This window comes from Bufo bufo, chromosome 5 (assembly GCF_905171765.1).
Source record: "Bufo bufo chromosome 5, aBufBuf1.1, whole genome shotgun sequence".
Lineage (NCBI taxonomy): Eukaryota > Metazoa > Chordata > Amphibia > Anura > Bufonidae > Bufo > Bufo bufo.
In genome coordinates, this window is record NC_053393.1 from 553,996,427 (window position 1) to 554,020,142 (window position 23,716).

Sequence of the window (23,716 nt, forward strand, 5' to 3'; positions counted from 1 at the left end):
TGTACACAGTGACTGCACCAGCAGAATAGTGAGTGCAGCTCTGGAGTATAATACAGGATATAACTCAGGATCAGTACAGGATAAGTAATGTATGTACACAGTGACTGCACCAACAGAATAGTGAGTGCAGCTCTGGAGTATAATACAGGATGTAACTCAGGATCAGTACAGGATAAGTAATGTATGTACACAGTGACTGCACCAGCAGAATAGTGAGTGCAGCTCTGGAGTATAATACAGGATGTAACTCAGGATCAGTACAGGATAAATAATGTAATGTATGTACACAGTGACTGCACCAGCAGAATAGTGAGTGCAGCTCTAGAGTATAATACAGGATATAACTCAGGATCAGTACAGGATAAGTAATGTATGTACACAGTGACTGCACCAGCAGAATAGTGAGTGCAGCTCTGGAGTATAATACAGGATGTAACTCAGGATCAGTACAGGATAAGTAATGTATGTACACAGTGACTGCACCAGCAGAATAGTGAGTGCAGCTCTGGAGTATAATACAGGATGTAACTCAGGATCAGTACAGGATAGGTAATGTATGTACACAGTGACTGCACCAGCAGAATAGTGAGTGCAGCTCTGGAGTATAATACAGGATGTACCTCAGGATCAGTACAGGATAAGTAATGTAATGTATGTACACAGTGACTGCACCAGCAGAATAGTGAGTGCAGCTCTGGAGTATAATACAGGATGTAACTCAGGATCAGTACAGGATAAGTAATGTAATGTATGTACACAGTGACTGCACCAGCAGAATAGTGAGTGCAGCTCTGGAGTATAATACAGGATGTGACTCAGTATCAGTACAGGATAGGTAATGTATGTACACAGTCACTGCACCAGCAGAATAGTGAGTGCAGCTCTGGAGTATAATACAGGATGAAACTCAGGATCAGTACAGGATAAGTAATGTATGTGCACAGTGACTGCACCAGCAGAATAGTGAGTGCAGCTCTGGAGTATAATACAGGATGTAACTGAGGATCAGTACAGGATAAGTAATGTAATGTATGTACAAAGTGACTGCACCAGCAGAATAGTGAGTGCAGCTCTGGAGTATAATACAGGATGTAACTCAGGATCAGTACGGGATAAGTAATGTATGTACACAGTGACTGCACCAGCAGAACAGTGAGTGCAGCTCTGGAGTACAATACAGGGTGTAACTCAGGATCAGTACAGGATAAGTAATGTATGTACACAGTGACTGCACCAGCAGAACAGTGAGTGCAGCTCTGGAGTACAATACAGGGTGTAACTCAGGATCAGTACACGATAAGTAATGTATGTACACAGTGACTGCACCAGCAGAATAGTCAGTGCAGCTCTGGAGTATAATACAGGATGTAACTCAGGATCAGTACAGGATAAGTAATGTATGTACACAGTGACTGCACCAGCAGAATAGTGAGTGCAGCTCTGGAGTATAATACAGGATGTAACTCAGGATCAGTACAGGATAAGTAATGTAATGTATGTACACAGTGACTGCACCAGCAGAATAGTGAGTGCAGCTCTAGAGTATAATACAGGATATAACTCAGGATCAGTACAGGATAAGTAATGTATGTACACAGTGACTGCACCAGCAGAATAGTGAGTGCAGCTCTGGAGTATAATACTGGATGTAACTCAGGATCAGTACAGGATAAGTAATGTATGTACACAGTGACTGCACCAGCAGAATAGTGAGTGCAGCTCTGGAGTATAATACAGGATGTAACTCAGGATCAGTACAGGATAAGTAATGTAATGTATGTACACAGTGACTGCACCAGCAGAATAGTGAGTGCAGCTCTGGAGTATAATACAGGATGTAACTCAGGATCAGTACAGGATAAGTAATGTAATGTATGTACACAGTGACTGCACCAGCAGAATAGTGAGTGCAGCTCTGGAGTATAATACAGGATGTAACTCAGGATCAGTACAGGATAAGTAATGTATGTACACAGTGACTGCACCAGCAGAATAGTGAGTGCAGCTCTGGAGTATAATACAGGATGTAACTCAGGATCAGTACAGGATAAGTAATGTATGTACACAGTGACTGCACCAGCAGAATAGTGAGTGCAGCTCTGGAGAATAATACAGGATGTAACTCAGGATCAGTACAGGATAAGTAATGTATGTACACAGTGACTGCACCAGCAGAATAGTGAGTGCATTTCTGGAGTATAATACAAGATGTAACTGAGGATCAGTACAGGATAAGTAATGTATGTACACAGTGACTGCACCAGCAGAATAGTGAGTGCAGCTCTGGAGTATAATACAGGATGTAACTCAGGATCAGTACAGGATAAGTAATGTCTGTACACAGTGACTGCACCAGCAGAATAGTGAGTGCAGCTCTGGAGTGTAATGTGTGATGTAACTATGGATCATGAACTATGGATATGAAACTTAATTGTATACGTCACCTTTACAACAGAGAATTCTGTAAAGTGTAGAAGAATAGGTTATACAACAATATATATCACATCTATAATCTCTTTTTATACTTTATATCCGCTCGGTTTGTGTAGAGGACGCTGTGCTTGTTGCCGGTAATGGATGCCTCTGTTATATCAGGTGATGCTAGGACAGAGCAGACGATCCATTTTCGGCTTCAGTTCTCGTCCTGTAAGGCAATGTTTTATGGAGTGCGACCTTATACAACCCAGGGAGGATCAGACTGGAGCATGCATTTTAATGAAGTTGCCATGACTTCTCCACATCATCGATTGAGAAGAGCCTCCAGTTCCAGCACAGAAACAAACACAAGATCTAAAGCCACAAAAATCAATGGCGGCCGAGGACTCATATAAAGAAAATAACTCATCTCTCTAACTTTTCACATTCTGTAAATCTCAAGGTGCAAAGTTGTCTGTGATAATGTTCCTGACATGCATCAAATCATTGCAATCTATGGTCATAACGATTATACTCCAGAGCTGCACTCACTATTCTGCTGGTGCAGTCACTGTGTACATACATTACTTATCCTGTACTGATCCTGAGTTACATCCTGTATTATACCCCAGAGCTGCACTCACTGTTCTGCTGGTGCAGTCACTGTGTACATACATTACTTATCCTGTACTGATCCTCAGTTACATCCTGTATTATACTCCAGAGCTGCACTCTCTATTCTGCTGGTGCAGTCACTGTGTACATACATTACTTATCCTGTACTGATCCTGAGTTACATCCTGTATTATACTCCAGAGCTGCACTCACTATTCTGCTGGTGCAGTCACTGTGTACATACATTATTTATCCTGTACTGATCCTCAGTTACATCCTGTATTATACTCCAGAGCTGCACTCACTATTCTGCTGGTGCACTCACTGTGTACATACATTACTTATCCTGTACTGATCCTGATTTACATCCTGTATTATACTCCAGAGCTGCACTCATTATTCTGCTCGTGCAGTCACTGTGTACATACATTACATTACTTATCCTGTACTGATCCTCAGTTACATCCTGTATTATACTGCAGAGCTGCACTCACTATTCTGCTGGTGCAGTCACTGTGTACATACATTACTTATCCTGTACTGATCCTGAGTTACACCCTGTATTATACTCCAGAGCTGCACTCACTATTCTGCTGCTGCAGTCACTGTGTACATACATTACTTATCCTGTACTGATCCTGAGTTACATCCTGTATTATACTCCAGAGCTGCACTCACTATTCTGCTGGTGCAGTCACTGTGTACAAACATTACTTATCCTGTACTGATCCTGAGTTACATCCTGTATTATACTCCAGAGCTGCGCTCACTATTCTGCTGGTGCAGTCACTGTGTACATACATTACTTATCCTGTACTGATCCTGAGTTACATCCTGTATTATACTCCAGAACTGCGCTCACTATTCTGCTGGTGGAGTCACTGTGTACATACATTACTTATCCTGTACTGATCCTGAGTTACATCCTGTATTATACCCCAGAGCTGCACTCACTATTCTGCAGGTGCTGTCACTGTGTACATAAATTACTTATCCTGTACTGATCCTGAGTTACATCCTGTATTATACTCCAGAGCTGCACTCACTATTCTGCTGGTGCAGTCACTGTGCACATACATTACTTATCCTGTACTGATCCTGAGTTACATCCTGTATTATACTCCAGAGCTGCACTCACTATTCTGCTGGTGCAGTCACTGTGTACATACATTACTTATCCTGTACTGATCCTGAGTTACATCCTGTATTATACTCCAGAGCTGCACTCACTATTCTGCTGGTGCAGTCACTGTGTACATACATTACTTACCCTGTGCTGATCCGGAGTTACATCCTGTATTATACTCCAGAGCTGCACTCACTATTCTGTTGCTGGAGTCACTGTGTACATACATTACTTATCCTGTACTGATCCTGAGTTACATCCTGTATTATACTCCAGAGCTGCACTCACTGTTCTGCTGGTGGAGTCACAGCCTGTATTTTGCTGTAAAATGCTCCTCAAATCACTCCAACGACGATTTCTTAAGTGTACATCACATCTACATATTAATAAAGGTTGAACACATCCAAAACTCATCCAGAAAGTATCATTAAATGCAAAATGTTTATTTTGCTGTGATAACAGTTTCACCAGGAGACACAGTGATTATTTTGTGAGAATTTTGGATGTGCTGCATCTTTTTTGGAGCGTAGACATATGTATTAGATTGAGTGTGGAGGTGTACAGTATACATTCCTGTTAGTGTTTATCTACTGGCCTTAGCAGGTGTTTGTATCACTGTTAGTATGTGAGGCCATATTTTAGTGTAAAGTTGTATGTAGTATTTTTATTGTTTAGTTGTATGTGTTTTTAGTATCAGTATGCAGATATATGTATTAGTATTAATATGCAACTATTGTATAAGTATTAGTGTGTAGGTATATGTATTAGTGATATAGTAAATTTTTTAATCTTGGTATATGTATTAGTTTGTGGGTATATGTATTAGGGCTCATGCACACAAATGTAAGAGCTCTGTGCCCGTATTTCGGTCCGCAATATACTCCATCCTATCCATGTCCTATCTTTTGCCACTATTTGCGGTCTGCAGCACGGGCACAGAACCCTTACGTTCGCGGGCATGAGCCCTTAGTGTGCAGGTATACTGTATGTATTAGATGTATTAGTATATATGTATTAATATGTTTGTATATGTATTAGTATCCCTGTGTATCTGCATGAATCATTACTTGTGTCTTTATCCCTTTGTCCGTTAGGTGCTGGGACCTGAGTGCAGGGAACTTGAAATGGATAATTCAGGGCCCGATCCTGGCTGCTACCGTGGTAAGGGCTTGGTATGGTCATGATTATGTAGAGTTTTTCTGTTGATGTCCTGTAGGTGCCAGCATTAATAAGATTGTCTGGTTAATAATGTATTCTGTTAGAGAACCGCTCTCAGGATCCTTATCTACTCTCCAGAGCAGAGAGCGGATACAAAGAGCGCCTCCCTGTGGTGGAGCCAGCACACCCACGGTTTTCCCTGTGGTGGAGCCAGCACACCCACGGTTTTCCCTGTGGTGGAGCCAGCACACCCACGGTTTACCCTGTGGTGGAGCCAGCACACCCGCGGTTTACCCTGTGGTGGAGCCAGCACACCCGCGGTTTTCCCTGTGGTGGAGCCAGCACACCCATGGTTTACCCTGTGGTGGAGCCGGAACACCCATGGTTTACATTGTGGTGGAGCCAGCACACCCGTGGTTTTCCCTGTGGTGGAGCCAGCACACCCGTGGTTTACACTGTGGTGGAGCCAGCACACCCATGGTTTACACTGTGGTGGAGCCAGCACACCCATGGTTTACACTGTGGTGGAGCCAGCACACCCATGGTTTACACTGTGGTGGAGCCAGCACACCCGTGGTTTACACTGTGGTGGAGCCAGCACACCCGTGGTTTACCCTGTGGTGGAGCCGGAACACCCATGGTTTACATTGTGGTGGAGCCAGCACACCCATGGTTTACACTGTGGTGGAGCCAGCACACCCGTGGTTTACACTGTGTTAGAGCCAGCACACCCGTGGTTTACACTGTGGTGGAGCCAGCACACCCGTGGTTTACCCTGTGGTGGAGCCTGGACACCTGCGGTTTACACTGTGGTGGAGCCAGCACACCCGTGGTTTACCCTGTGGTGGAGCCAGCACACCCGCGGTTTACCCTGTGGTAGAGCCAGCACACCCGTGGTTTACCCTGTGGTGGAGCCAGCACACCCGCGGTTTACCCTGTGGTAGAGCCAGCACACCCATGGTTTACACTGTGGTGGAGCCGGAACACCCATGGTTTACACTTTGGTGGTGTTCTTCCACTGATCGCTGGAATGGCGGAATTTCTTATTTTGCGTTCTGCATGTATAAAAGTTCATACAAATAAAACGCTCTGATCTTGTATCTGAGATTGATCCTATCGTGTGCAGCCACAATTAAAAAAAAAAAAAGCCAACCACAGAGACGAATAAGACTGCATTCCCATAAGAAGTTAATGATTCCTCTTCACTAAGTATGTCTCTTTTGGGTGTCTCTCTTTTCTGTATGTCTCTTTTGGGTGTCTCTCTTTTCTCTATGTCTCTTTTGGGTGTCTCTCTTTTCTGTATGTCTCTTTTGGGTGTCTCTCTTTTCTGTATGTCTCTTTTGAGTGTCTCTCTTTTCTGTAGGTCTCTTTTGGGTGTCTCTCTTTTCTGTAGGTCTCTTTTGGGTGTCTCTCTTTTCTGTAGGTCTCTTTTGGGTGTCTCTTTTCTGTAGGTCTCTTTTGGGTGTCTCTCTTTTCTGTATGTCTCTTTTGGGTGTCTCTCTTTTCTGTATGTCTCTTTTGAGTGTCTCTCTTTTCTGTAGGTCTCTTTTGGGTGTCTCTCTTTTCTGTATGTCTCTTTTGGGTGTCTCTCTTTTCTGCATGTCTCTTTTGTCTTTGTGACATTACATGTTATTTTGTAACTTTTTCTCCATTCTTGTTTCATTATTTGACATTTTTTTACGACGTACATAATAAAACGATGGGAGTCGTTCCAGGCACAACCAGTGGCTTTTATGGTTCCGTCTCTGTCTAAAACATCCGGACACAGACCCGATGCTGCTCACTTGGTTCCAGCCTTTTTTTGGACGAATGTCTGGATGTTAAATATTTATTTCCGTCCTTTATGGTTCACGGAATATTTGATCTTTAAACATTTGTTTTCCTTTGATAAAACAGAGGTTAATTCAGTCGCTGAGATTCCCACAAAACATATAAATTGCATTATCATTGAAGAGACTATACCATAGTATTGACCCCCCAACATCTGCCCCCTCTCCTCTGCCCCTGGACAGTGAATTCCCGTTTTTGCAGGTCCTTTAGTAAATTCTCACCTAGCTCAATATCTGGAGAGCGGCTTCAGTGCGTCTGTATATTCCCTGCAGGGGCCACACAGAGGCTGGACTTGGGGGGTAATAGCCGGGGGCAGCTTCACGCGATGTCCAGATGTTGTTGTGTCCATTTCTGTGAGGCTTCGGCTTTATAGTCAGGATTATTGTCTTTACAGAAAATGCACGTTCTCCTGCAGACTGCAGCAGGTTTTCTTCCAGGATTTCCATGTATTATGCAATATTTTACCCTGAACTATTGCAACCCTTTCAAGGTTTGCTTCAGAGAAGCCCCCAAGAGTGTGATGATGCCACCACCAGCCACCACAGTGGGGACAGGGTGTTGTGGTCAAAAATCTGAAACCACACAACCCTTTCTGTTTACAGTCTCCCACTTGACACAGTGTAGCAGATGACTTGTTATCGGTGGTATCTTCTCAGCAGTGGAGTTGATGGAGTTGGTGTAGGCTACTCTTTTGCAGGGCACCTTACAGCCCGGTCCTACTCATTGCCAGAGAACAGTTTCTGCCATCCAACCCCTGACTGGCAGTTTTTAATAACTATTCATGGGGCAGTTTGCAGTTTCCCCAGCAGTACGACCTAGGAAACTTCTCAGCTGGTTTGAGGGTCTTCTCCATGTGACTAAGTATTTAAAGGGCTTTCAAATGATTAGAAATGCACAGCTGCTTTCTTCCAGGAACAGCGCCTCTTCTGGCTGGTGTCTGGTATTGCAGCTCAGCGTAACATTAGATAATACAGACACATACCTTGATGCTTACTGTAAGAATAGATACAGTGATAATTTAAACTGTTTTCTTGGTGACATGCACCAGTGTCAAGTATGGCGGCTGCTGACAGACTGGAGTCCAGGACCTTTATCAGACGCAGATACATCTCATATTACATTTCATCCCTCCAGATTATAGATTTCTCCTCGACATTTATAAACAACTTGGAAAAAGTCGTATTTCTCGTCCTCGCAATGCAATTTCACTTCTGTCAGGGGAAATTAAATTTTTTCAGACTTTTTGACCTTTTTCTCCCCCTTCATTTTGGGCAGTCGGTACTTCTGTGCGGAATGAGATTCTTCAGTCTGTTGACCTGACTGTAAAGTGCGGCTGGCAAAAATAATTCTGTCCTAAGAACGAAAACAACCAAAAATGTCACCCCCTTTCAGCAGAAGACCTGCTTATTAGGGACACATCCTGCCCCAGGGCTGAGAGCTGCTCCACCATCCAAAACTTTACATCTGTGTTGAAAGAGGCGCTTCCCCAAAACGTACACTTTGGAAAAATCTGATTAATAGGGCAGCATGGTATTTATTCCATGGGGTTGTCAGCAACCACTCTGTCTCAGGTCAGACCTAATTATATTCAGATCATGGAGAGTAAGGAGTCTTGGCAGGACTTCTCATTATCTCGTGGATTTATTAATCAGATTTTTCTCCAAATTCATTTAGATGGACTATCCCTTTAAATTAATAATATACAATAATTATGCATGGACTAGCCTTCCTTCAGAAGTGGTAGCTGCAAATACAGTGAAGGGGTTTAAGCATGCATGGGATAGGCATAAGGCCATCCTTCATATAAGATAGGGCCAGGGGCTATTCATAGGATTCAGATATATTGGGCAGACTAGATGGGCCAAATGGTTCTTATCTGCCGACACATTCTAGGTTTCTAATAATTGCTAGTATTGCTAACCCGGGCAGGTAAAATAATTCAAGTAAAATTCTTGTGCTGTGCCCAGGTCGTGTCTTGTGCCATCTGATTGTGTCCTTTGGCCGTGGGCGCCTTTAATTCTCTGTGTTGTGACTGAAAATCTTTTTTTCTTTCAGGCAAATTTTTTTCTTTTTATTAATATTGTTCGAGTACTAGCAACCAAACTGAGAGAGACGAACGCCGGGCGCTGCGATGCGCGGCAGCAGTACAGGTGAGCAGTAATCTGGTGGTGCAATTCCAGCTTCAGTTGCTCTCTGCTGATCTCACACTAGGAGTTGCTGTGGATTGGATTTAATAATGAGAATGACCTGCAGGATAGTCTCACCCCTAGAGTCTGTTATAGGGAGATTGAGGCTGCATCGCTTTACTGAGGCTGGAGGCTGCATCCTTCTACTGAGGGCTCAGGCTGCATCCTTCTACTGAGAGCTGAGGCCCCATTCTTCTACTGAGGGCTGACTCTGAATCCTGCTGAGGACTGATGATGCATCCTTCTACTGAGGGCTGAAGCCGCATCCTTCTACTGAGGGCAGAGGCCGCATCCTTCTACTGAGGGCAGAAGCCGCATCCTTCTACTGAGGGCTGAGGCCGCATCCTTCTACTGAGGGCTGAGGCCGCATCCTTCTACTGAGGGCAGAGGCTGCATCCTTCTACTGAGGGCTGAGGCCGCATCGTTCTACTGAGGGCTGAGGTCGCATCCTTCTACTGAGGGCTGAGGTCGCATCCTTCTACTGAGGGCAGAGGCCGCATCCTTCTACTGAGGGCTGAGGCCGCATCGTTCTACTGAGGGCTGAGGTCGCATCCTTCTACTGAGGGCTGAGGCCGCATCGTTCTACTGAGGGCTGAGGTCGCATCCTTCTACTGAGGGCTGAGGCCGCATCCTTCTACTGAGGGCTGAGGGTGCATCCTTCTACTGAGGGCTGAGGCCGCATCCTTCTACTGAGGGTCACCCGTAGCCGCAGCCTTCTGTGGAGGGCTGAGGTCGCATACTTGTACTGAGGGTCACCCGTAGCCCCAGTCTATGAGAATCCACAGACTATTGGCCAATGAGTCGCACTGATCTCTGAGATTGTGGATCCAAGAGATTGGAGCTCTGAGCTAGTCGTGGGCCATACTGTAGTAGGGGGATCACTGTATTTCCTATTTTTTTTTTACAGAAACCTCTTTGAATAACATATATTTGCTACCATTAGGGGGCAGAAATCCTAGGGGTCTTCTCCATGATTTTGCCCAGCTGAGGTCTTACCTGTTGACACCTTTCTTCTCATTGCAGGAAGCTGCTGAAGTCCACGCTGGTCTTAATGCCGCTCTTCGGTGTTCACTATATAGTGTTCATAACTCTGCCATATACCGAGGTGTCCGGGGTGGTGTGGCATATACAAATGCACTATGAAATGCTCTTCAACTCCTTCCAGGTACGCATTCTTTCTTCCATTTTTTTCTACTATTTTGGAGTACGTAGCCCATCACATCCAGATATATGGGAGCAGTGCTAATACATAATAGGGAATATTGTGCCCCTCCCCCATGAATAATTGGAGCGAGATGGGACATCATCAAATAGCAAAGTCTTACCCTGTCATAGCCAAACCTCATGGGCCTAACTGTGGCGGTGGACATCGTGAAACTAGACCAGCAAACTGCATCTTCACCCTTGATGAAGGAACGTCTAGCCAAAGCCATCAGTCTGTAGATGCTGCTTCATGAGACATGACGAGCCATGTCCTACTGCTGAAGCAGCGTCACATTGTGTCAGTGCTTACAATGCAGAGTGTCGTGTTCAGGGGTGTTACTATAGGGCTGCAGAAAATGCAGTAACATCCAGGTCCTGGTGGTCAAGGGTTCACGAAGACCGCAGACCACAAAGACACCAGTATTATAAATGGTAGGTGGCAGAGGAAGCGCATGTTATACATTCTGCATTTGGCCCAGGAGTGCCTTGTGAAACCTCTGCTCATGAACAACATGTCGTTTAAAGGAATTGATGTGTAAGCGATTCTCTAACACTCTACGTCAGCGAATGTTAGAAGTTACAGGCAACCACATTGTAATAGAAGCCGCCGGGCTCACGGCGAAGGTGCAAAAATTTAGAAAAAGTAAAAATCTAATATTTCCTCAGACGACCATAAAAACAGCAGAAGCTTCAATTTACTGCTCCAAATCCCTAAAGAGCCCATGTGAAATCCAGCTGCACCCCCCCCCCCCCCCTCCAGGCGCCGTCCAGGCACCAATCTGTAAATAGCAACACCTAAACCGCCAGTCAAACGAAAGCAAAACTCATAGGGACTGGCCACAACGCCGTCATCGGCCTCACATGTCTCGCATTAGACACACATCTGCTGCGGCTGCTGCTGGACGCTCCCACAGCGCCAGAGGGAACATCAGGGGTAGAGTTTGCTTTCGGAGATTAGTTGGATTCACAGATGTCGGTTCTGGGGGATGATATGGTCAGGTTCACCAATATCAGTGTAAGCGAGCCCTAAGACTATAATAAGGGGCTTTATAACAGGTAAGGGGGTGATTGGGGTGCACAGAATCCGCAACAGCTGCACGGAGCTCTCTGCACTTTGTTACAATGTATCAGTCTGGAGTCACAGAGCATTGTCCAGACTGATACATCGTATCCACTTCTCAGCTGAGCGCAGCACTAGCTTTGTACAGGGTTACTGCCTCTGCATCCCTTACATGTACAAAACAGTTTCATAGCAACATTGTTAATGCACAGTGACAAAGGACCTGGAATCCATACACAGAGGCCATTGTGGTCAGCAATTAAAGTGTAGGAATGGTAATATCACTCTGGGGAATTACAATTGCCAACTTTATTTATTTTTAATTTGGTAATTTGTTATTATTTTAAAATTCTTGTCATTTTCCTTACAATTTAATATTGTAACATTATTTATTTTATTATTTTTATAGTATTTTGTTATGACATTTTTTTCTTTGTGTCAGCAAATCATCAGTGACAAAAAAAGAAGACGAGAGGAGTCTTTGTAGATGTTAGAGCCTTCGCCTTCACTTATTCATGAGCCCAGACTTTTCCCTCCTTTCCTTCTTATACATATTTCACGTTTGATTGGTGAACGAAATATCCAACTTGTAATAATTCCCTCTCACCTTGACTTCAGTAGAAGAGAGCAATATATCGAAATTGCTGTTTTTTAAAATATATATAAATATTAAAAGGAAAAAATAAGTTAAAGCAGAGAGCCGAAAATGTGTAAATAAAAGCAAAGAGGCAACAGAAAAAAAATGAATTGTTATATCTGCCATCAATATTTGTGAGTTTTTAGGGGACAGAGTATGTATTTATAGGGGATAGAGTATGTATTTATAGGGGATAGAGTATGTATTTATAGGGGGCAGAGTATGTATTTATAGGGGATAAAGTATGTATTTATAGGGGGCAGAGTATGTATTTATAGGGGATAAAGTATGTATTTATAGAGGAAAGAGTATGTATTTATAGGGGATAAAGTATGTATTTATAGGGGGCAGAGTATGTATTTATAGGGGATAAAGTATGTATTTATAGAGGAAAGAGTATGTATTTATAAGGGATAAAGTATGTATTTATAGGGGGCAGAGTATGTATTTATAGGGGATAAAGTATGTATTTATAGGGGGCAGAGTATGTATTTATAGGGGGCAGAGTATATATTTATAGGGGACAGAGTATGTATTTATAGGGGGCAGAGTATGTACTTATAGAGGACAGAGTATGTATTTATAGGAGCAGAGTACCGTATGTATTTGTAGAGGACAGAGTATGTATTTGTAGAGGACAGAGTATGTATTTGTAGAGGACAGAGTATGTATTTGTAGAGGACAGAGTATGTATTTATAGGGGGCAGAGTATGTATTTATAGGAGGCAGAGTATGTATTTATAGAGGACAGAGTATGTATTTATAGGGGACAAAGTATGTATTTATAGGGGATAGAGTATGTATTTATAGGAGGCAGAGTATGTATTTATAGAGGACAGAGTATGTATTTATAGGGGGCAGAGTATGTATTTATAGAGGACAGAGTATGTATTTATAGGGGACAGAGTATGTATTTATAGGGGATAGAGTATGTATTTATAGGAGCAGAGTATGTATTTGTCGAGGACAGAGTATGTATTTATAGGGGACAGAGTATGTATTTATAGGGGGCAGAGTATGTATTTATAGGAGGCAGAGTATGTATTTATAGAGGACAGAGTATGTATTTATAGGGGACAGAGTATGTATTTATAGGGGATAGAGTATGTATTTATAGGAGCAGAGTATGTATTTGTCGAGGACAGAGTATGTATTTATAGGGGACAGAGTATGTATTTATAGGAGGCAGAGTATGTATTTATAGAGGACAGAGTATGTATTTATAGGGGGCAGAGTATGTATTTATAGAGGACAGAGTATGTATTTATAGGGGACAGAGTATGTATTTATAGGGGATAGAGTATGTATTTATAGGAGCAGAGTATGTATTTGTCGAGGACAGAGTATGTATTTATAGGGGACAGAGTATGTATTTATAGGGGACAGAGTATGTATTTATAGGGGATAGAGTATGTATTTGTAGAGGACAGAGTATGTATTTATAGGGGACAGAGTATGTATTTATAGGGGATAAAGTATGTATTTATAGGGGACAGAGTATGTATTTGTAGAGGACAGAGTATGTATTTGTAGAGGACAGAGTATGTATTTATAGGGGACAGCGTATGTATTTTTAGGGGACAGTGTATGTATTTGTAGAGGACAGAGTATGTATTTATAGAGGACAGAGTATGTATTTTTAGAGGACAGAGTATGTTTTTATAGGGAATAGAGTATGCATTTATATGGGACAGAGTATGTATTTGTAGAAGACAGAGTATGTATTTATAGGGTGCAGAGTATGTATTTATAGGGTGCAGAGTATGCATTTATATAGGACAGAGTATGTATTTTTAGAGGACAGAGTATGTTTTTATATGGACAGAGTATGTATTTATAGAGGACTGAGTATGTATTTATAGGGGCAGAGTATGTATTTTTAGAGGACAGAGTATGTATTTTTAGAGGACAGAGTATGTTTCTATATGGACAGAGTATGTATTTATAGAGGACTGAGTATGTATTTATAGGGGCAGAGTATGTTTCTATATGGACAGAGTATGTATTTATAGAGAACTGAGTATGTATTTATAGGGGCAGAGTATGTATTTATAGAGGACAGAGTATGTATTTTTAGAGGACAGAGTATGTTTCTATATGGACAGAGTATGTATTTATAGAGGACAGAGTATGCATTTATATGGGACAGAGTATGTATTTTTAGAGGACAGAGTATGTTTTTATATGGACAGAGTATGTATTTATAGAGGACTGAGTATGTATTTATAGGGGCAGAGTATGTATTTATAGAGGACAGAGTATGTATTTTTAGAGGACAGAGTATGTTTCTATATGGACAGAGTATGTATTTATAGAGGACTGAGTATGTATTTATAGGGGCAGAGTATGTTTCTATATGGACAGAGTATGTATTTATAGAGGACTGAGTATGTATTTTTAGAGGACAGAGTATGTTTCTATATGGACAGAGTATGTATTTATAGAGGACAGAGTATGTATTTATAGAGGACAGAGTATGTACTTATAGAGGACAGAGTATGCATTTATATGGGACAGAGTATGCATTTATATAGGACAGAGTATGTATTTATAGAGGACAGAGTATGTTTTTATATGGACAGAGTATGTTTTTATATGGACAGAGTATGTATTTATAGAGGACTGAGTATGTATTTATAGGGGCAGAGTATGTATTTTTAGAGGACAGAGTATGTATTTTTAGAGGACAGAGTATGTTTCTATATGGACAGAGTATGTATTTATAGAGGACTGAGTATGTATTTATAGGGGCAGAGTATGTTTCTATATGGACAGAGTATGTATTTATAGAGAACTGAGTATGTATTTATAGGGGCAGAGTATGTATTTATAGAGGACAGAGTATGTATTTTTAGAGGACAGAGTATGTTTCTATATGGACAGAGTATGTATTTATAGAGGACAGAGTATGCATTTATATGGGACAGAGTATGTATTTTTAGAGGACAGAGTATGTTTCTATATGGACAGAGTATGTATTTATAGAGGACAGAGTATGTTTTTATATGGACAGAGTATGTATTTATAGAGGACTGAGTATGTATTTATAGGGGCAGAGTATGTATTTATAGAGGACAGAGTATGTATTTTTAGAGGACAGAGTATGTTTCTATATGGACAGAGTATGTATTTATAGAGGACTGAGTATGTATTTATAGGGGCAGAGTATGTTTCTATATGGACAGAGTATGTATTTATAGAGGACTGAGTATGTATTTTTAGAGGACAGAGTATGTACTTATAGAGGACAGAGTATGCATTTATAGAGGACTGAGTATGTATTTATAGGGGCAGAGTATGTTTCTATATGGACAGAGTATGTATTTATAGAGGACTGAGTATGTATTTTTAGAGGACAGAGTATGTTTCTATATGGACAGAGTATGTATTTATAGAGGACAGAGTATGTATTTATAGAGGACAGAGTATGTACTTATAGAGGACAGAGTATGCATTTATATGGGACAGAGTATGCATTTATATAGGACAGAGTATGTATTTATAGAGGACTGAGTATGTATTTTAGTTTCTGTTCATTATGGTTTCCTCATTATGGAGCCAAGTTTGACCATTTTCAAATGGATCTCAATAAATTCCATTGACTTGTTTCGGGTTCCGATATTTTTGACCATGAGGTCATCCCCCGTCACCGAGCCCTCCGTTACCGTCAGATGAAATATTGCGCATGAATTTCTGTCTCTATCAATGTGGCTCCTGAAATGTAACGATTTGCTTCTTTTCCAGGGATTCTTTGTTGCCATCATCTACTGCTTCTGTAACGGCGAGGTGAGTGGCCGCTGATTGTTCCTCCATTTCCTTGAATTATTTATAAATTGAAGCAGCGACGTCTGACCCCCGTCTCGGGAGATATTTTAGAGGACGGGGTCTTTTCTGACACCGACAGTAGTTTGTGGAATTCTCCTGAGGCCGCTGGGTGCCAGGTTTCATGATGATATGTGAGGCTTTATATCAGAAATTCTACCCTTTTTACCTTTTTAACATTTCCGTCTTGGAGACCCTATTGAACTATTGATTTTCAAGAGTTCCCTGAGGCCTGGAAATGCCAAACATTTGTGTATCTGAAGTCAAATGCCTACCATCTGCAGGAATCAGAACTGTCAATCACTGGGAAGCCCTTACCACCAGCACCGGCGATTATACAGCTATCATGGAGACCACAGGGTTAAAAATGCCTGTAATAATTTCACCATTTATATTCTCCCCTATTTACTCAGATTCTGTAGAACTCTTTATCCCGGACAACTTGACTCATGAATAGAATCTTAGGTTTATCAGTGAATACTGACACCTAGGTTACTTTCACCCCCACTTTTTTGTACTTTAGACAGAGAAATTGACTGTGTCCATACCTTCCATGAGCAGACAGCCCCCGGGCCAGGGTCACTGGGGGACCTTAGGGCCACGGCCCTTTGTTGCCTGTTCTGAGTGAATCATACTTAATACACAAGACAGAATACTAATATATGAATGAATTCAATGGTAAAAAGTGAAAAAAAAAGAGAAAGTAAAATAAAATAAATAACAGCTTAATAAATAATGTTTATTTAACGGGCATCTTAAGATATCAAACATTGCAGCCATATTTGTAATTCCTCGTAACCATGACAACCATATGACACATTTAGAAAATATCTAAAAATGTATAAAAACATAATAAAAGGTGGGTTCACATCATGTTTTTGCTATCGGTTTAATGGATACGTTGTAAGAAGAAGAAAAAAAAGGGATACAAAAGTGCAGCACATCGGCATCTGAGGCATCCATTAACATTTACGTTTTTTGTACACGTTAAATGGATTGAAAAAACGTGATGTGAACCCAACCCAAAGAAACATTGTAGCAGAATCGGATTTTCTACGCAAATGAAAAAAATTCAAAAATACTAATTCATAGAAATGAAATGCTGAATGTAGATGTTCTCTGGAATGGCACCCAAAAGAGTACAGTGCCCCGCACAAACAAAGGGGCCTCATACGCTTGCATCGACCTACGGATAAAAGAAAATATCCCCAGCCCAATCGGGAAAAATCAAGACAATAGATGCTAAAAAAATTCTGGGATCTTAAGGGGTTAAAGAAACAAGAAACTTTTAGATTAAAAACCATAGTCCTCGCCGTCAGCCACACATCGGATCACAGCTGACCGTGTCTAAGGCAATCTGAATATTAACGCCGCTGCGTTGTCGCTGCCGTCGGCGCTGCATCTAATTTTGTTCACACTCGGCGGAAGATTTTGTTTCTTTAATATTTCCTTTTGCATTTTATGTGGAGCCTTCAGATATTAATAAATGAGAAAATACACGACGGCCGAGACGGAGAATGTGGTATTGCCACAGACTATATCACCTGCCTGCGTTATCGGGGACGTGCCCCCAGAAGCCATTACAATTATTCATTAGAATGACAAAAACAACTGAATAAAAGATTTTTTTTTAAAACAGGAGAAATTTTACAAAGCAAAATGTGGCAAGACTGAGCCAGTGACGTATGTAGCCACAATTTGGTGCAGTTCAGTTTTATCCTGTGCACCATTAGGGCGGTAATAATAAATCTCCCCAGTGTCTTGTACTTATCGATCTGCTTGGTCCATGGTTCGGTCCATTCACATATCTATGGATACAATTTGTTTTTTCAAAAATACATTATCCAATCTAACCAGAGAGAGGGGGAAATTTGCTAATCCACCGGATTTCTAGTCACAATTAGCGTCATAAATGACATGGCTCCTCCTGCAGCGCCAGCCCCGTCAATACGCAAATGCTGGTCTTGATGAATCAGGGCCGTAATCTCCAAATTGAAGATTTTTTTCTTTTAATTACTCTATATAATAAAGATGTGGCAATGTATGAATTGTTCATGTTACATCCTATCTGAGGGCTCCTCCGTAGTCTACTCACAGTCTACTCACAGTCTACTCACAGTCTATCCACAGTCTACTCACAGCCTATCCACAGTCTACTCACAGCCTATCCACAGTCTACTCACAGCCTATCCACAGTCTACTCACAGCCTATCCACAGTCTACTCACAGTCTATCCGTAGTCTACTCACAGTCTATCCGTAGTCTACTCACAGTCTATCCACAGTCTATCCACAGTCTACTCACAGTCTATCCACAGTCTACTCACAGTCTATCCGTAGTCTACTCACAGTCTATCCGTAGTCTACTCACAGTCTATCCACAGTCTATCCACAGTCTACTCACAGTCTATCCACAGTCTACTCACAGTCTATCTGTAGTCTACTCACAGTCTACTCACAGTCTATCTGTAGTCTACTCACAGTCTACTCACAGTCTATCTGTAGTCTACTCACAGTCTATCTGTAGTCTACTCACAGTCTATCTGTAGTCTACTCACAGTCTACTCACAGTCTACTCACAGTCTATCCACAGTCTACTCACAGTCTATCCGCAGTCTATCCGTAGTCTACTCACAGTCTATCCGTAGCCTACTCACAGTCTACTCACAGTCTATCCACAGTCTATCCACAGTCTACTCACAGTCTACTCACAGTCTATCCATAGTCTAATCACAGTCTATCCGTAGTTTACTAACAGTCTATCTGTAGTCTACTCACAGTCTATCCACAGTCTAATCACAGTCTATCCATAGTTTACTAACAGTCTATCCATAGTCTATCCACAGTCTACTCACAGTCTATCCGTAGTCTACTCACAGTCTATCCACAGTCTACTCACAGCCTTTCCACAGTCTACTCACAGCCTATCCACAGTCTACTCACAGTCTATCCGTAGTCTACTCACAGTCTATCCACAGTCTACTCACAGTCTACTCACAGTCTATCTGTAGTCTACTCACAGTCTATCTGTAGTTTACTCACAGTCTATCCAAAGTCTACTCACAGTCTATCTGTAGTCTACTCACAGTCTACTCACAGTCTATCCACAGTCTATCCGTAGTCTACTCACAGTCTATCTGTAGTCTACTCACAGTCTATCTGTAGTCTACTCACAGTCTATCTGTAGTCTACTCACAGTCTATCTGTAGTCTACTCACAGTCTACTCACAGTCTATCCACAGTCTACTCACAGTCTATCCGTAGTCTACTCACAGTCTATCCACAGTCTATACACAGTCTATCCACAGTCTATCCACAGTCTACTCACAGTCTATCCATAGTCTAATCACAGTCTATCCATAGTTTACTAACAGTCTATCCGTAGTCTACTCACAGTCTATCCACAGTCTAATCACAGTCTATCCATAGTTTACTAACAGTCTATCCGTAGTCTATCCACAGTCTACTCACAGTCTATCCGTAGTCTACTCACAGTCTATCCACAGTCTACTCACAGCCTTTCCACAGTCTACTCACAGTCTATCCACAGTCTACTCAGAGTCTATCCGTAGTCTACTCACAGTCTATCCACAGTCTACTCACAGTCTATACGTAGTCTACTCACAAATGAACCGTAGTCTACTCACAGTCTACTCACAGTCTACTCACAGTCTATCCAATTCTACTCACAGTCTACTCACAGCCTACCCACAGTCTACTCACAGTCTACTCACAGTCTATCCGTAGTCTACTCACAGCCTATCCACAGTCTACTCACAGTCTACTCACAGTCTACTCACAGTCTATCCGTAGTCTACTCACAGCCTATCCACAGTCTACTCACAGTCTACTCACAGTCTACTCACAGTCTACTCACAGTCTATCCGTAGTCTACTCACAGTCTATCCACAGTCTACTCACAGTTTAACCGTAGTCTACTCACAGCCTATCTGTAGTCTACTCACGGTCTAACCACAGTCTATCCACAGTCTATCCGTAGTCTTCTCACAGTCTATCCACAGTCTACTCACGGTCTATCCATAGTCATAGTTTTATCATGGTCTTCCCATAGTTTTCCCATAATCCAGTCATAGTCTACCCATTGCTTTCTGTAGTCTACAAATTGTCTGCCCATATTCTGCTCCTAGGCTACTCATAGTTTAATTATAATCTACTTTACTGATCTTGTTGTTCATTCATTCCATCTTTTTATTTTTCAGGTACAAGCAGAAATTAAGAAATCATGGAGTAGGTGGACGCTGGCGCTGGACTTTAAAAGAAAAGCCAGAAGTGGAAGTACCACCTACAGCTACGGACCTATGGTCTCCCACACAAGTATCACTAATGTCACCACGAGGGGCACATTGGCCTTACATCTGAACACGAGACTTGTGTCAGCTGCCCTGAATGGTCACAGAAACTTACCGGGCTATGTCAAAAATGGCTCCATTTCTGAAAACTCCATACCGTCTTCAGGACCGGAGCAGTATAACAAAGACGAGGAATATCTCACTGGGTCGGGGGTTTACGATGCTGACAGACCGGCAGCAGAAGTCGTAGAGGAAGAGAGAGAGACTGTAATGTGAATATATTTTTGCAGAAATCCAAAGAAGAAAAAAAGAAAGTGTAAAAGAACCTCGTGGAAAAAAAACCCTCGTGACACAGATGATCCTTCTCTTTCCAATCTTCTGATTCCATCAATATTTTTGGCGATCACTATGAAACGACACAGTCACTACCCAGACCTTCTATCTCCCCAAACCCCCGGAGCACAAAACACAACTCACAACTATCTCTTACCTAATAACTGAAATTCTTTTGTTAATTTGATAATATGTAAAATTTCTTTTATATATGTATTTTTTTAAGACACTTATTTATCAGTCCTCTATGTTAGAGACGTGGATATGAAATATTGTGATTGCATTTTCTAAACAACTCAAAAAGTCTAATGTAATTGCGCATGTACGAACGATAATTATTATATGGTATCTTTGTGTTTTTTGCTGTTGTCAAGTAAGTCACGAACTACAGTCCTTAGATTCATGCTCACGTCCAGTTACAAAAAAAAACACCAAAATAGTCACTTCACATGATAGATATGGCCAGAGGAGTCAACGGTTCCAACATCTGGAATCTTCATAAAATAAAAAAATAAGAAACACTAGAAAATGTTTTCCGCAAAAAAGGTTTTATTCAAAATAAAACTGGAGACTAGTTCCAGTGTAACCGGCCTGAGCTCCGTATGTCCCTCCTCTGCCTAATCTGTGCCATTAGCAGATTACAGTCGTAGATGAAAAATTCCCTGATTCTTGAGGGAAACACAAATCCGCAGCAAATGTTGATTTTACGCCTCAGGAAAAATAGAAAAATTAAACTGTACAAAAAAAAAAAAAAAAACAGCAAAATTCTGCTGATATATTTTCATTAATATATGAACAATGGAAATAATGAAGAATAATAATAATAATATATTTAAGCAGTAAAATATGTGAATGAACTATATTGTATGCAGCCAGTGTACCCCACGTATTGTAGGCAGCTCACGGGGCGCCACCTACGATAGAAGGACCAAGAGGAAAAATGTTTTATTTTTTTTTTGTTTTTTTTTTACTTCTTTGAGAAATATATGATTTTCAGATGGAAATATGTCCGTTGTCGTTCATTCTTTGATCCAGTTGTAAACTTCGGGATTTATAAATAAGACACTAAGTGAATACAGTATCCCGTGCGTACAGAGGGAACGTGATTAAAATAAGAGAAGATATTTTTGAGAGTATTTTATTTTATATTCTACCCTAGTCCGCATAGCAGGTAAACACTTCGTGTCACTTTTCAGCTTTTGCTGTGCTTACTCAGGGCCGGATCAGCAGTCATCTCATTATCATGAGAGGGTGAGGCTAAAATGACAGGTATAAAACAGCAGAAAAAAGTTCCAGCACTATTGAAGATTCTGTTGCTTTGTCTTTATTTTCGGTAACAAATTACATCATGTAAACACCATCTCACACCCCCGCACATTGACGCGTTTCGAACTATATCGTTCTTAGTCGTAACTGTGTGCACCGCCTGACCCTCGGGTTTAAATAGATCCCCCTGAAAAGGAGGGGGAGGGGAACCACACCCCCAGGGCGAGGCAGAGCACTTACTCTGTCCTGTGCTACACCTATTATCTACATTTGACATTATATTAAAAAACAACACCCCAAAAAAATGCGAGAAATGAGGTACAAAATACAAAAACACCTATCTAGGACTTGGTCGCTTCATACATTCCAGATCGGAACCTTCATACATTCCAGATCCCCACTCCCTCCCCTGTATTACTGTCCATTCATTGGTGGCCAGTGCGGCCCCCCTCCCTCCCCCTCCTAATTTAAATCCCCCCCCCATCATTGGTGGCAGCGGAGAGTTCCGATCGGAGTCCCAGTTTAATCGCTGAGGCTCCGAACGGTAACCATGGCAACCAGGACGCTACTGCAGTCCTGGTTGCCATGGTTACTTAGAAGTTTTTAGAAGCATTATACTTACCTGCGATGTCTGTGACCGGCCGGGCGCTCCTCCTACTGGTAAGTGACAGTTCTGTGCTATAAGCAATGCGTCGCACAGACCTTTCACTTACCAGTAGGAGGAGCGCCCGGCCGGCCACAGACAGCGAAGGTAAGTATAATGCTTCTAAAATTGCTAAGTAACCATGGCAACCAGGACTGCAGTAGCGTCCTGGTTGCCATGGTTACCGATCGGAGTCCCAGCGATTAAACTGGGACTCCGATCGGAACTCTCCGCTGCCACCAATGATGGGGGGGGGATTTTAATTAGGAGGGGGGGCCCACAGGCCACCAATGAATGGACAGTAATACAGGGGAGGGAGGGGGGGCCCACTGGCCACCAATGAATGGACAGTAATACAGGGGAGGGAGGGGGGGCACACTGGCCACCAATGAATTTAAAACTGGGGAGGGAGGGGGGTGTGCCCCCTCCTGCCTGGCAGCACCCGATCTCTTACAGGGGGCTGTGATCCGCACAATTAACCCCTCAGGTGCCGGACCTGAGGGGTTAATTGTGTGTATCATAGCCCCCTGTAAGAGATCGGGTGCTGCCAGGCAGCAGGGGGCAGCCATGTACACAGTTCAAAGTATATTCTAACTAGAAGCGTCCCCATCACTATGGGAACGCCTCGGTGTTAGAATATACTGTCGGATCTGAGTTTCACGATCTAACTCAAATCCGACAGTATATTCTAACATAGAGGCGTTCCCATGGTGATGGGGACGCTTCAAGTTAAAATATACCATCGGATTGGAGAAAACTCTGATCTGATGGTATATTAATAGGGACTCCTGACTTTACATTGAAAGTCAATGGGGGACGGATCCGTTTGCAATTGCACCATATTGTGTCAAGGTCAAACGGATCCGTCCCCATTGACTTGCATTGTAAGTCAGGACGGATCCGTTTGGCTCCGCACGGCCAGGCGGACACCAAAACGACTTTTTTTTCATGTCCGTGGATCCTCCAAAAATCAAGGAAGACCCACGGACGAAAAAACGGTCACGGATCACGGAACAACGGAAATCCGTTTTGCGGACGGCAAAAAAAACGTCTGTGTGCATGAGGCCTAATAAGAAGGATACAAATGAGGAGATAAAAAAGAAAAATTGAATA

The 23,716-nt window shown here is 42.1% G+C and overlaps 1 protein-coding gene across 1 annotated transcript in view; it reads left to right on the plus strand.

Moving 5' to 3' along the window:
• Nucleotides 1–21,506, plus strand: part of PTH1R (parathyroid hormone 1 receptor) — a 197,624-nt gene extending 176,118 nt beyond the window's left edge. Inside the window, exons 9-13 of the mRNA XM_040431510.1 lie at nt 5,251–5,317; nt 9,200–9,294; nt 10,354–10,495; nt 15,975–16,016; nt 20,272–21,506. Of these exons, the coding sequence (XP_040287444.1) occupies nt 5,251–5,317; nt 9,200–9,294; nt 10,354–10,495; nt 15,975–16,016; nt 20,272–20,637 (712 nt within the window). The 3' untranslated portion in view covers nt 20,638–21,506. The remainder of the gene's footprint in view (nt 1–5,250; nt 5,318–9,199; nt 9,295–10,353; nt 10,496–15,974; nt 16,017–20,271) is intronic.
• The last annotated feature ends 2,210 nt before the right edge of the window (nt 21,507–23,716 follow it).